The sequence below is a fragment of the Gobio gobio genome, assembly GCF_949357685.1.
Source record: "Gobio gobio genome assembly, chromosome: 25".
Lineage (NCBI taxonomy): Eukaryota > Metazoa > Chordata > Actinopteri > Cypriniformes > Gobionidae > Gobio > Gobio gobio.
The window spans coordinates 14,202,605-14,215,057 of record NC_137121.1 but is presented as its reverse complement, the minus strand read 5'-3'; the positions used below and the strand labels follow the sequence as shown (position 1 = coordinate 14,215,057).

At 40.1% G+C, this 12,453-nt stretch overlaps 1 protein-coding gene across 1 annotated transcript in view; it reads left to right on the top strand.

Moving 5' to 3' along the window:
* ntrk3a (neurotrophic tyrosine kinase, receptor, type 3a) overlaps nt 1-12,453 on the top strand; it is a gene marked incomplete at its 5' end in the record, with an annotated part of 276,753 nt that overhangs the window by 244,289 nt on the left and 20,011 nt on the right. The window contains 2 exons of the mRNA XM_079809971.1: nt 7,790-7,920; nt 12,229-12,401. Coding sequence (XP_079666097.1) covers nt 7,790-7,920; nt 12,229-12,401 — 304 coding nt within the window. The remainder of the gene's footprint in view (nt 1-7,789; nt 7,921-12,228; nt 12,402-12,453) is intronic.

Sequence of the window (12,453 nt, the reverse complement as noted above, 5' to 3'; positions counted from 1 at the left end):
ATGATGATCAATTAATCAAAGACATTTGATTAGCAATGCCTGACTGCTACTTGCCCCCTTCATTCCTATGTTAACAGTAAGGGTGTCCTTAGTTTGTCACCCATGGCTTTGTTAACAAAAACTTTCTTATGTTTTTGTTAAGTAAATAATGACACGGTGTGATATATCATGTGTTGTTGTTCATCTGAGAGTTTTATTTTCCAAATGTTAAGACCTTCCAAGGAATAGATGACATATTTTTTTGTATTATGTCCTAATAAGAAAACCATGGAATTCAATAGGGCGTCCTTTCTTTTTCATATGACTATATATATATATTCTTTATTTTCAACTTTTTAATTTACAATTTTGATATAGCTTTATGCCGCCCCCTGACTTATATTTACATATATTTCATAAAGTGATGTTCTTACAGTGAGAGCAATTTAAATAAAAAAATTCAAAACTCATGTTTTGATTCTGCAGGTAATAAAAAATAAAATATATTGACTTTCAAAGACACTTTTAAATGTACGTTTTTTTCAGCTAGTATCGATATTATGCAATTATTATATGCACACATACAAACAATATTTAGGTATTAATTAACACTATTAGATATATTTAAAAAAAAGGATTGATGTTTTTATAATATAAATATATATTTATTAAGCTATACAATTATATGGTAAAATACAATTTTTACATATAAACCACAACATTTAAGTAAATATATAATAGAGTCTTGTACAAACACATAATATTAAGATTATATAGTTGTTTATTTTATACAATAGGGCCTGATTCGTGAGCTAGAGATGATTTGTTACGTGTTCTTGGAGGAGAGTGAGGAAGCGGCACAGTCGTGTGTATGTAGGACACATGGTTGTCAAGTGGGCGTGTCTATGCACTGCAGTCTGTCTTCTGATGGACGGGAGAGGGTGCGTGTATGTGCGTTTACAGACTGGAACACGTCCCACGGCCCCCTCCGACAGTCCTTGCGGGCCTTCTTCTGACAGCCAGTCCCGATAGTAAGCAAAGGATGTAAACACGCAACCAGGGACACCGCAGAAGACAGGCTCGCATTAACCTTGCCTGCAAATGGCTGCACACCCCCATGCTTTATTAATAGTATCTTGAGGGCGCTTGTATAGCACATGTGCTCGTTTAACAGAGACTGTGAAAAAATAACACTTGGACATCTTTGCAAACACAACATGTGGCCTTGTCACACGAGGCTCTATTTAAGGTGGGCGTGCTCTTCTCAAGGCACAAGTTATTTCTAATTAGGCTAAAACATTGGGGGAACAATAACTCTTGATGCATTACTTTCTTGGCTTTCATGATTCGTTTTTAGTTTTTATCGACCAATCAATCAGTTAATTATTTTTTATTCAAAAGTAATGAACTCTGGTAAGTATCAGACATTTTTTTTCAAAATGGTTCATATTTTACACAAATGTTACAACAATGTAAGGGTCATATTATTGCATAAGAATTGAACCCATTATGTGTGTTATAGGCTATAGCCAGATATGACCGAGCTACTACAACACACATCGAGTAGATGAGTAGCTGAGTATCTCTTCAGCAAACGGGATATTGCGTGGGAATTGAAGATTGTATTTATATTTGTTTTGCGGAGACACATTTATGTTGCCAAGTGTAAATGGAACCATTTTTACATATCAGTAAAAACAGATGTAAACCAGGTGTAAACAGGCCCAAAATGTTAGTTTAAACTGAAAATGTAGCAATGAATTAGGAATGGAATCTTCAGGAGCCTCATGATTCATTTTGAATTTGATTCTGCCGCAATTAAAAAATGATTCTTAAAGCATCTCAAGTTTTCAGCAACAATGCTCCCGATATTCCATTTCCCGCTACTCAGCGTTTGTTTGTTTACTTGATTTTGTCCTCAGACTTCAGAGAGTGTGGCATTTTAAAAGGAGTCATTTACAAAAGTGCATTAAGTCGTCACGCAGGAGGAAATGACTTTGTGGCTGACTGGACCGAACAGGTGCTCTTTCAGATTCATTTAGCGTTGCTTTCAGGAAAGTCCAGCCTAATCCTGTTTTTGTTTTTGTTTGCTAGCAGCGATTTACATGCATTTGAACCCAAATCAGCTATGGTTTGGTCTGTTGTGTCATTTTCAGCGACACCAAGTAAACATCTGCAGGAAAGCGGTGGGGGGAAAGCGGCCTAATTAGGATGAAGCCGATGTCCTGTATTCCCAGCTGCTCGCTATGTTTAGACAGACGACGTCTAGCGCGGGTAACCTCTTCTCTTGAGTGCCCTCTCACAATGCAGCCTGTGAGGTGAACGCGACACAACAGTTGGCGTAATAAGACAATTAGCTTGCGCAATTTGTAACTTTCTTAATTGCGCTGCAAGCTGAAATCGTTTCCAGTGCGCCTGTCACCTGCTAATTGTGAACCTATCACTCACAAGAAAATGGAGGACAGGAAATGGAGAAAACAAAGCCCTTTCTCTCTCTCCATCTTTGTCTCAAGCCCATGGTCTTTTTCTGTCCTGATTAAATAAATGCTTTTTAATTAGTTTGGAAGTAATGCATGTGTTCGCCATCCTTTGTCTTAATCTGCGCCGATGCCATTGTGGAAAAAAAGAACCCGTACAATCGAGTGTGCTGAAATATTTACCGTCGTCGTTGGATGTCTGCCACAAAGTGCAATTGCCTCGGCAGCCCTAAATGAAATTGTCCCTAATATGTTTCTGCTGATTAGGTGCTCTGCTTAGATGAAGAACGGGGCGTTTGCCAGCTAATACAAAAGGCTATTCTTGAGTGCTGTCCGTTCATCAATATTTGTTTTTTCATCACAAAAATTAGCCTTTTTTGCAGGGGAAAAAAAAAACAGAATGACTCGTAACTTTGGGCAGTAAGTGTTGATGTTGGACGGTGGCTTATCCCAAACTCCTGTTTGGAGTAAATACCAGATGCTGTCGTGGTCGGCCATATGGAGCTCGCTGCCTCGCAGCAGACTGGGAGCTGGGAATGGAAGCAGGTGGAAGGTACAGAGATTAAAGACCCGCTCAGTCTGCCTTATATCACAACGACTGGCGCTTCGCTAGCCACATTTAAATCTGCTCAGTTTGACGTTTCTATTCGTATTGTAAATGGGTCATCAACTTGTGTGCAACATTCGGAAAGGTTACTCGGAAAAGTATGTGCAATGCAGTATTGTGGTGGAAACAATAAGGGGAGGAAATATGGGAGGAAAAATTATATTTCAATTCTTTTGCATCCCCTCGAGAAACTTTGCTTTTTTCCCATAAAAGAACTCATATGTTTTGCAGGCGTAAACGCAACAATTTTTCGAGACAACGCAAAAGCATTAGCGTCATTTTTCCTCTTATCTCATTTTTTTTTTTTTTATCACTGTGTCCCTAGGGGCTCAGTATGTTACTCTTAAATTAGTATGAAATTGCATTGCATTGGGCATTATCCGAAGACAAAATGAACTATTTTTGTTGTACGTTTTGTTTAAAACCATTTTTTATGTACATTATTATTATGTCTTTTATAGAGCATTTATTTTTTAGCTTTATATATATACACTCACCTAAAGGATTATTAGGAACACCATACTAATACTGTGTTTGACCCCCTTTCGCCTTCCTGCCTTAATTCTATGTGGCATTGATTCAAAAAGGTGCTGAAAGCATTTTTTAGAAATGTTGGCCCATATTGATAGGATAGCATCTTGCAGTTGATGGAGATTTGTGGGATGCACATCCAGGGCACGCAGCTCCCGTTCCACCACATCCCAAAGATGCTCTATTGGGTTGAGATCTGGTGACTGTGGGGGCCATTTTAGTAGCATACTTGAACTCATTGTCATGTTCAAGAAACCAATTTGAAATGATTCAAGCTTTGTGACATGGTGCATTATCCTGCTGGAAGTAGCCATCAGAGGATGGGTACATGGTGGTCATAAAGGGATGGACATGGTCAGAAACAATGCTCAGGTAGGCCGGGGCATTTAAACGATGTCCAATTGGCACTAAGGGGCCTAAAGTGTGCAAAGAAAACATCCCCCACACCATTACACCCCCACCACCAGCCTGCACAGTGGTTACAATGCATGATGGATCCATGTTCTCATTCTGTTTACGCCAAATTCTGACTCTACCATCTGAATGTAGAAACAGAAATCGAGACTCATCAGACCAGGCAACATTTTTCCTGTCTTCAACTGTCCAATTTTGGTGAGCTCGTGCAAATTGTAGCCTCTTTTTCCTATTTGTAGTGGAGATGAGTGGTACCCGGTGGGGTCTTCTGCTGTTGTAGCCCATCCGCCTCAAGGTTGTGCGTGTTGTGGCTTCACAAATGCTTTGCTGCATACCTCGGTTGTAACGAGTGGTTATTTCAGTCAAACTTGCTCTTCTATCAGCTTGAATCAGTCGGCCCATTCTCCTCTGACCTCTAGCATCAACAAGGCATTTTCGCCCACAGGACTGCCACATACTGGATGTTTTTCCCTTTTCACACCATTCTTTGTAAACCCTAGAAATGGTTGTGCGTGAAAATCCCAGTAACTGAGCAGATTGTGAAATACTCAGACCGGCCCGCCTGGCACCAACAACCATGCCACGCTCAAAATTGCTTAAATCACCTTTCTTTCCCATTCTGACATTCAGTTCGGAGTTCAGGAGATTGTCTAGCCTAGAAATCTAGACGCACCCTAGCGGCAGAACATTTATTTTGCCGCGAGTGTAGTCTAGCAACTCTCGGTAGATCTGAGAGCTGGAAAAACCAAACTCTGGTCAGGCCAATCACAGCGTGTGTAAAGTCGGAGGGCGGGCTTAACATAATGACGGCACGTCACGGCAGAGTTTCGGAGGTTCTGCGTGCTACTCGTAAACAAAGAAGCTGACAAACAGCTGTCTTTTGAATCGGCTTTGGCCGCGACTCTGGAAGACTTTTAGGAGTTAAGCTTTTCATTGAGAAAAGAACAAAGAACGGCACTGAAGTCATTCTTAAGAAAAGAGGATATGTCCAAAGTTTTGCCTACTGGATACGGTGAAAGTCTATCAACTAACGTTAGCTCGGCTTCACCTTCTTCTTTGCTCTGGTTGGTTGGCGCCCATGGCGCTATCCAATTGCGTGCAGAGGGAATTTGAAAGACAACCATTTATCGCGCCCCTCGGATTGAGCCCTGTCAATGGTGAGTTTCCAGACCCAACATCTTGATGTGGGTCTGGCTTGTCAGGCTAGAGATTGTCTTGACCAGGACCACACCCCTAAATGCATTGAACCAACTGCCATGTGATTGGTTGATTAGATAATTGCATTAATGAGAATTTGAACAGGTGTTCCTAATAATCCTTTAGGTGAGTGTGTGTGTATATATATATACACACACACACACGCACGCACGCACGCACGCACGCACGCACGCACGCACGCACGCACGCACACACACACACACACACAGTCCCGGTGAGGACTTCAACCTGAATGCACACAGACTCATGGGGACTCGTGTCACCTTGTGGACCTAAATTGAGGTCCCTGTGAGGAAACAAGCTTATAAATCATACAGAATGAGTTTGAAAATGTAAAATGTTTTCTGTGATGGGTAGGGTTAGTGTAAAGAGATATAATATACAGTTTGTACAGTATAAAAACCATTAAGTCTATGGAGAGTCCCCAAAAAGATAGCGTGTGTGTGCGTGCGTGCGTGCGTGCGTGCGTGTGCAAATTGGTTTGTGCTGTAATGTCTATGTTTAATGCATTTTTTCTTATTCTTGCCGTTTTCCAGTACAAATAAACTATACTGATAAATCACAAATGTTTGAGTGATTTGTTTGCAAAGATATTATTATACAAGTTCTCACTTTCAGTTCAGTAAGGCCATTTACGTAAGAATGTTTGTTTTTTACACTTGGTTCTGCTTGTGTTTCATAAAAGAGACCTATTGTAAGTAAAACTAATACTTACATTTGTGTTATTTTTGACAAGACTCTAATTGTTCCGGAATGAAAGCTTGCAAGTTTTTTTTTTATGTATATTTCCTTATTTATTTTACATATCTAACGTGGTTACTTTTGCTGTGGACAAGTTTGCATGCAACTGCTATACCTGTTTGAGTGTAAAATGTGAAGCATTTCCTCAAACATACAGTATAACATACCATTGACCATTGCTCTAAAAACAACCACTTTTTAAAAAGCTTTTCTTGGTTGCTTTCATTTGTCATGGTGACCCACTCACTATATGTTGTTCTAACGATCACACTTCTTTATAACATACAGTGATTATCTGTACATCAAAGTCAGACAGGAGATGATCTGCAGATTATCACCTGCCGTCTTTAATGTTGTGGCGATATTTATTAGGGTGTTTGAGGTTACATTCCTCACTCAAGGGCAGAGCCGCAGTAAGGCTCAGCGGGGACTTGAACCGGCAGCAGACTGGTTGCTGCTCCATTACCCTGCCCAGTGGACCAAGTGTGACTTCATTCATCTCTGTTTCAGTGGCAAATCCACCTGATCTCTTGTGTTTAGATCATTTCATACTGTGGCTCCCGATGGGAGCTCACACAAAGATTTGGATGTAAAACAATGCAAATGTGTGTGTGGTTTTTGTGTAAATACACACAACAGGCATACGTTTTAGCAGTCGGGTTAAATGAAATGCTTTCAGAGATCACAGAAACTATCTAGGTTAAAAGCGATAAGTACACGAATGCTGAAAAACAAATTACATCAAAGGGTTGCATCAGTGCATCATGTTTTGCAGGGTTACATTACCTCGCATTACCCTTTATAATGTACACACAGAATTAAATAGTATTCAGGATACATTTGCCTTCATGTGTGACATTTAGGACTTGATATAATTATTGTATTTATTGATCTTTTTTTTAAATAAACATGAATTTATTATTCATGTATTTAATTATGAATATATATTAATTCAATATTATTATAGCGTTGTTGTTATTATTATAACAATAATAATCATTATTATTATATGTATTCTTAAACATTCTTCTATTATAATAAACTATTAATATTTCCTTTGTGACCCTGCAGAGGATAATGGGTTTGGAGAATGGATGGAATTTTTTGTGTTTGAAATTATTTGGAAATAAAATCTCACAAATGTGTTACTTAACACATTTCTGTGAGAATTGTTCATAAAAATTCTTTATTTCATCTGGTTTATTTAAATTTATTTTGCTTTCGGTCTATGGGCCAGAATTACTAAACAGGGAGTGGAAAGCATGTGATCTACTGAGGACACACAAATTAAAGAACACAGATAATTTCCATAATGACCAGTAGAATCTCCCAAGAGCAGCGCAAATTAGCATCTGGTTTAAGACATGCTTATTTTGGCCGGTAAATAATGGTAAATACCGGTAAATTGATGAGCGCAAACCTTAGTAAATCACCTTGCATTATTCATTTTAAATACTCTCCTTGCATAAATTTTGCATCTGAAAGGGAAACTCCTACAAATGCATATGCAATAAGGTCAGCCGCAAAAATAACCATGTCCACGCCTTTTCAGCGCAAATTTTTCACTGCGTGTTCTTAGTAAATCCTAACAGTAGTTTTCAAAAAAGGGTTTGACGCAAGCTGTTAGTAAATCTGGCCCTATATGTTATAAAAGTTGGTGCCACATTCTTTTAAGTTACCTGATGAGCCTGAGTGACAGCAGTCGGACTCATGAAATTCACACATTTCTCAATCTCTGTTTTGCAGCACCGCCTGCAGGAAGACTGTCACACAATCCTCTCAATTGGTCTCTCTCTCTCTCTCTCTCTCTTTCCCCCTCCAGATGTACAGCACATTAAGCGCAGAGACATCGTGCTGAAGAGGGAACTGGGCGAAGGGGCCTTTGGGAAGGTGTTCCTGGCAGAGTGCTACAACCTAAGCCCCACTAAGGACAAGATGCTGGTGGCTGTCAAGGTAAGAGATGATCCCTCCATTCCAGCAGGGCCGTTGCGCTCTCCAGTTACACAGTACTCATTCGAAAGGTCAAGCCCCTTTTTCCAGCCCCCCTCGAATGACATATAAAGTTGATCCTCCTGTGCCCGCCAGGGAGGGGTTTCTTTCGGGCAACGATCGCTAGACGTCTTGGTGGTGGAGGATTTGTTGACTAAGATCAATGATTGAAAGAGCTCTGCTGTGCTCCGAGGAGAGATCAGCTACAATAGCGTTTAATATTTGGCATTGATATAAGGTTTGGGAGGGTATTAAGATATTGCAGTGCTGTGGTTTAGTCTTCATGACATAGACAGAGTGGAATGAGTCACCGCTGTGGGCAGACAGTTCCTGGATAATGCCTTAACACGGTTTACCACATGAGACTCTTCACCAAGGTCAAGGAACTCACCGTCCAGTGAGCTGAGGGGGTCTATTGAAGGAGGTCTTCAGATCAATGCTGATCTATAAGTGCATCAGTGTGTCTGTCAGTTTAGAAATGTCAAAGTTTTAAGGTTTCACAGGTGCTGACATGAAGTATGAAGTCAAACATATATTTGGTGTTTTGTGGTGAGTATGAGTTTTTTTATATGAGGAAAATTTTAGAAGAATTATCAGCTTTATCACAAATAATATGAATCATTCGAGAAATAATATTATAAACCTACCTAATCACCCACCAACCCACCCCTATCTAACCGCCTACTCACCCACCCACCCACGCACCTACCTACCTAACCACTCACCCACGCACTATCTAACCACCAACCAACCTACCTACCCACACACCCACCCATCCATCTACCTACCTACCTAACCACCTACCTTCCTAACTGCCCACTTACCCACCTACCCACCTACCTAACCAGCAACCAACCTACCTACCTAATCACTCAATTACCTACCTAACCACCCACTTACCCACCTGCCTACCTACCTAGTCACCAACCTACCTACCTATGTAACCACTCACCTATCTATCTATCTACCTACCTACCTAACCACCAACCAATCTACCTAGTCACTCAACCACCAACCTAACTGCCCACTCACCCACCTAACTACCTACCTAACCACCAACCAATCTACCTAGTCACTCAACTACCTACCTAACTGCCCACTCACCCACCTAACTACCTACCTAACCACCAACCAACCTGCCTACCTATGTAACCACTCACCTACCTACCTACCTACCTAACCACCAACCAATCTACCTAGTCACTCAACCACCTACCTAACTGCCCACTCACCCACCTAACTACCTACCTAACCACCAACCAATCTACCTAGTCACTCAACCACCTACCTAACTGCCCACTCACCCACCTAACTACCTACCTAACCACCAACCAATCTACCTAGTCACTCAACCACCTACCTAAATGCCCACTCACCCACCTAACTACCTACCTAACCACCAGCCAATCTACCTAGTCACTCAACTACCTACCTAACCACCAACCAACCTGGCTACCTATGTAACCACTCACCTACCTACCTACCTACCTAACCACCAACCAACCTACCTACCACCAACTAACCTAATCACTCAACTACCTACCTTCCTAACCTACGTACCTAGTTAGATCAAATTTGGATTATAGATATCGGGGCATAATCTTACCAGCACAAAGATCTTCCCTATAAGCAGTTTTACCAGCATTATATCTTTAATTCATTAATTCTAAATTCATAAAAATAGAGAAAGAAAAGGCATTGTGTGAAATATAAATATATTTTTTCATCATGGCTTTCATGGTGTGGCACTTTAGTCCAAGATGGTTGGAGAAATAAATCATGGGGCAATAATACTGTCTGCTATTGACGGTTTATCATCCAGCAAAGCACATCATTCTGGCGACGCTGTGATCAAGAGCGATGAATCTGACGTTTTCTCTAACAATCTTGCAATGGTGTCTAAAGAAGATTCTCATGTGCAGAACAACACAAGCAGCCACATGCCCTGCTTTACCACCAACCCACTGGAAGAAAATCACAAATGATCTCTCTGATATCTCAATTTTTCTCTTAAACAGAAATGAAATTACATGGAGAGCAAAAGATTTTTCTCCTAATAAAAAGAATAGATGACTAGTAGTGCCACTTAAAAATCAAATTAAGGAATCTAAAAAGAAATCTAAATAAAATGTCTTAATAAATTTGCTTATTTAAATCATGATTAAAGCAGTTAAATGTAATAACTCCCTTTTTTAATTTGATGCATACATATAAATTAAAATCTGTATTTAATTACTGTTTATCCATTTGTCAAAGTTAAAATGCCATTTGACAATTCACATGTGGGAGCAGCCAATGAAATTTAAAACACAATGCTCACTGAGTTGGCCTTCAAGAAAAGCAGCTGACCAATGCTTGTTTTAATGTTCATTTATTTGTCGATTTTGCAGTTCAAGACCTCCATAAAAAGACTCTACAATTGTCTGATTTCAGAATTAACCACAAAAAATGTCTCTCATTTGTCAATATATTAAAATCTTCAATCAAAAGGCAGAGATCTCAATGAACTTGTTTCTCAGTAGGTTTCTCCAAGACCAAACCATGCTGTTCTTAGAGGAACCTAATGAGAAATGAGTTTGAGCTATGCAACCCACATTCATTTTATAGCTCTATACTCCCACTGCATTTCAACATTTGTGTCGTTTTCATCTAGGAATTGTAGGACAAACATCAAGTCTGAGGCAAAGTTGATACTTAAATGAAAGCTAATTGAGTCTCCTCAGCTTTGAAAGAACAACCTCTGAGCAATAAAACGTTCCTCTGGGAAGCTGCTTGGCTTCGTCGGCTTCATGGAGCTCCATCACAGCAGCTGCTGTTTGAAAGCTGTCCAACTCAAATTCAGAGAGGTCAAGTTTTTCCTTGTATTTTGGCCAAAGAGCTGCCAGCATCTCTCTCATACCTTTGCTCTCCCCCATCTCCACCTGATGCCCAAGACCTCCAGACCCTTATTACGAGTGACAGCCCCCCAGGTGGTGCTGGATTCGTCCCCTCTGCTCTCTCCAGCCTGTGCAGGTGGCCAATTCTGCAACACAGGGGTAATAAAGCATTATGGATAGGGATAGATACCTCGCCATCTGCGAATTGGTTCCCTTATCCATCTCGAACGCATGAACCTCTCTGCAATTCCTGATATGGATTAACCCATGGTAGCTCTAATTAAAATTAAACTGCGAGCTCTGAGGGCGAAACGCAATTATAACATAATTGAAGGAGCGATTCCTCACAAACACAACGTGATGCTGCATCTGGCTGCAAGAGCGTCTGGGAAACCGATTGACATATCACGGCCAAGGCCACAAAGGGGGGTTCTTTTTCGGTGAATGACGGGATATAAGATGACAAAAAGACGGATGTGTTCAGGCAACTATTTAATCTGCCAGAAAAGACAAAGAGGGGCACGGGCAAATCAAAGACGTCATGCTGGTCATTTGTGAATTTTCCTTGGCATCCCTAGGTTTACAATTCTGAAAAATGTATGAACTGTTTTGAATGATTTAAAGCACTTTAGACATCTACGATATAATAATTGTGTCAACTCATCTACATTTTGATTATGCATGTAAATATACTGTCAAAAATAGCTCGGCATGCTCCATTGGTTTGTGGCATGTTGGATAAGATTGTAAATTGTTCAGGATTCATAAACCATTAAAGACAGATCTGTTTATCTACAGATTAGTTGGAGAGGTTAGTCTCGTTAACCTGATTAATTGTTCACTTGAATTATTTATTACTGACTGACTCATTTAAGCTCCCTTGATTAATTTTCTTGTACCGTGAGTACCAAAAAAATAATCGCAAGGGCACATTTCATTCCTGTACATCCACAATATATCCTCCGATATTGATTTGATTTTAAAATGTTAATTACAAAATGTATTTATTATTTTTATGGGTGTGTTTAAAAACAATTCATATGTCTATTTGTCTAAAATGTCTGATGTTTCAGAATAAATCCTCAAAAATGTCTCTGATTAGTCAAGAAATCTCCATAGATCTCAAACTCATTTCTCATTAGGTTCCTCCAAGTCCAAACTTTGCAGATGAGTTTGCAATCAACATAATTTTTTTTATTTAAAAAAAACAACAATAGCAAAGGCACATTTCATTCCTGGATAAACTCTAATATGTATTATTTGTCTTTGAAATATGAAGTTTAATGGAACTTTTCCCCCAAAATATGTTTTTCCCCCACAGTGCTCAAGTATCTGGTTGAGTATCAAATGTTGTGGTTATTAGACGATAAACGGTCTGTTTTCTGTTTCTCTGCAGACCCTGAAGGACCCCACCCTTTCGGCGAGGAAAGACTTCCAGCGGGAGGCCGAGCTGCTGACCAACCTTCAGCACGATCACATAGTGAAGTTCTACGGCGTCTGCGTGGACGGTGACCCGCTTATCATGGTCTTCGAGTACATGAAACACGGAGACCTCAACAAGTTCCTCAGGTGTGTGGATGGGATCAACACACTACACACACATTGTCATAATGCATTAATC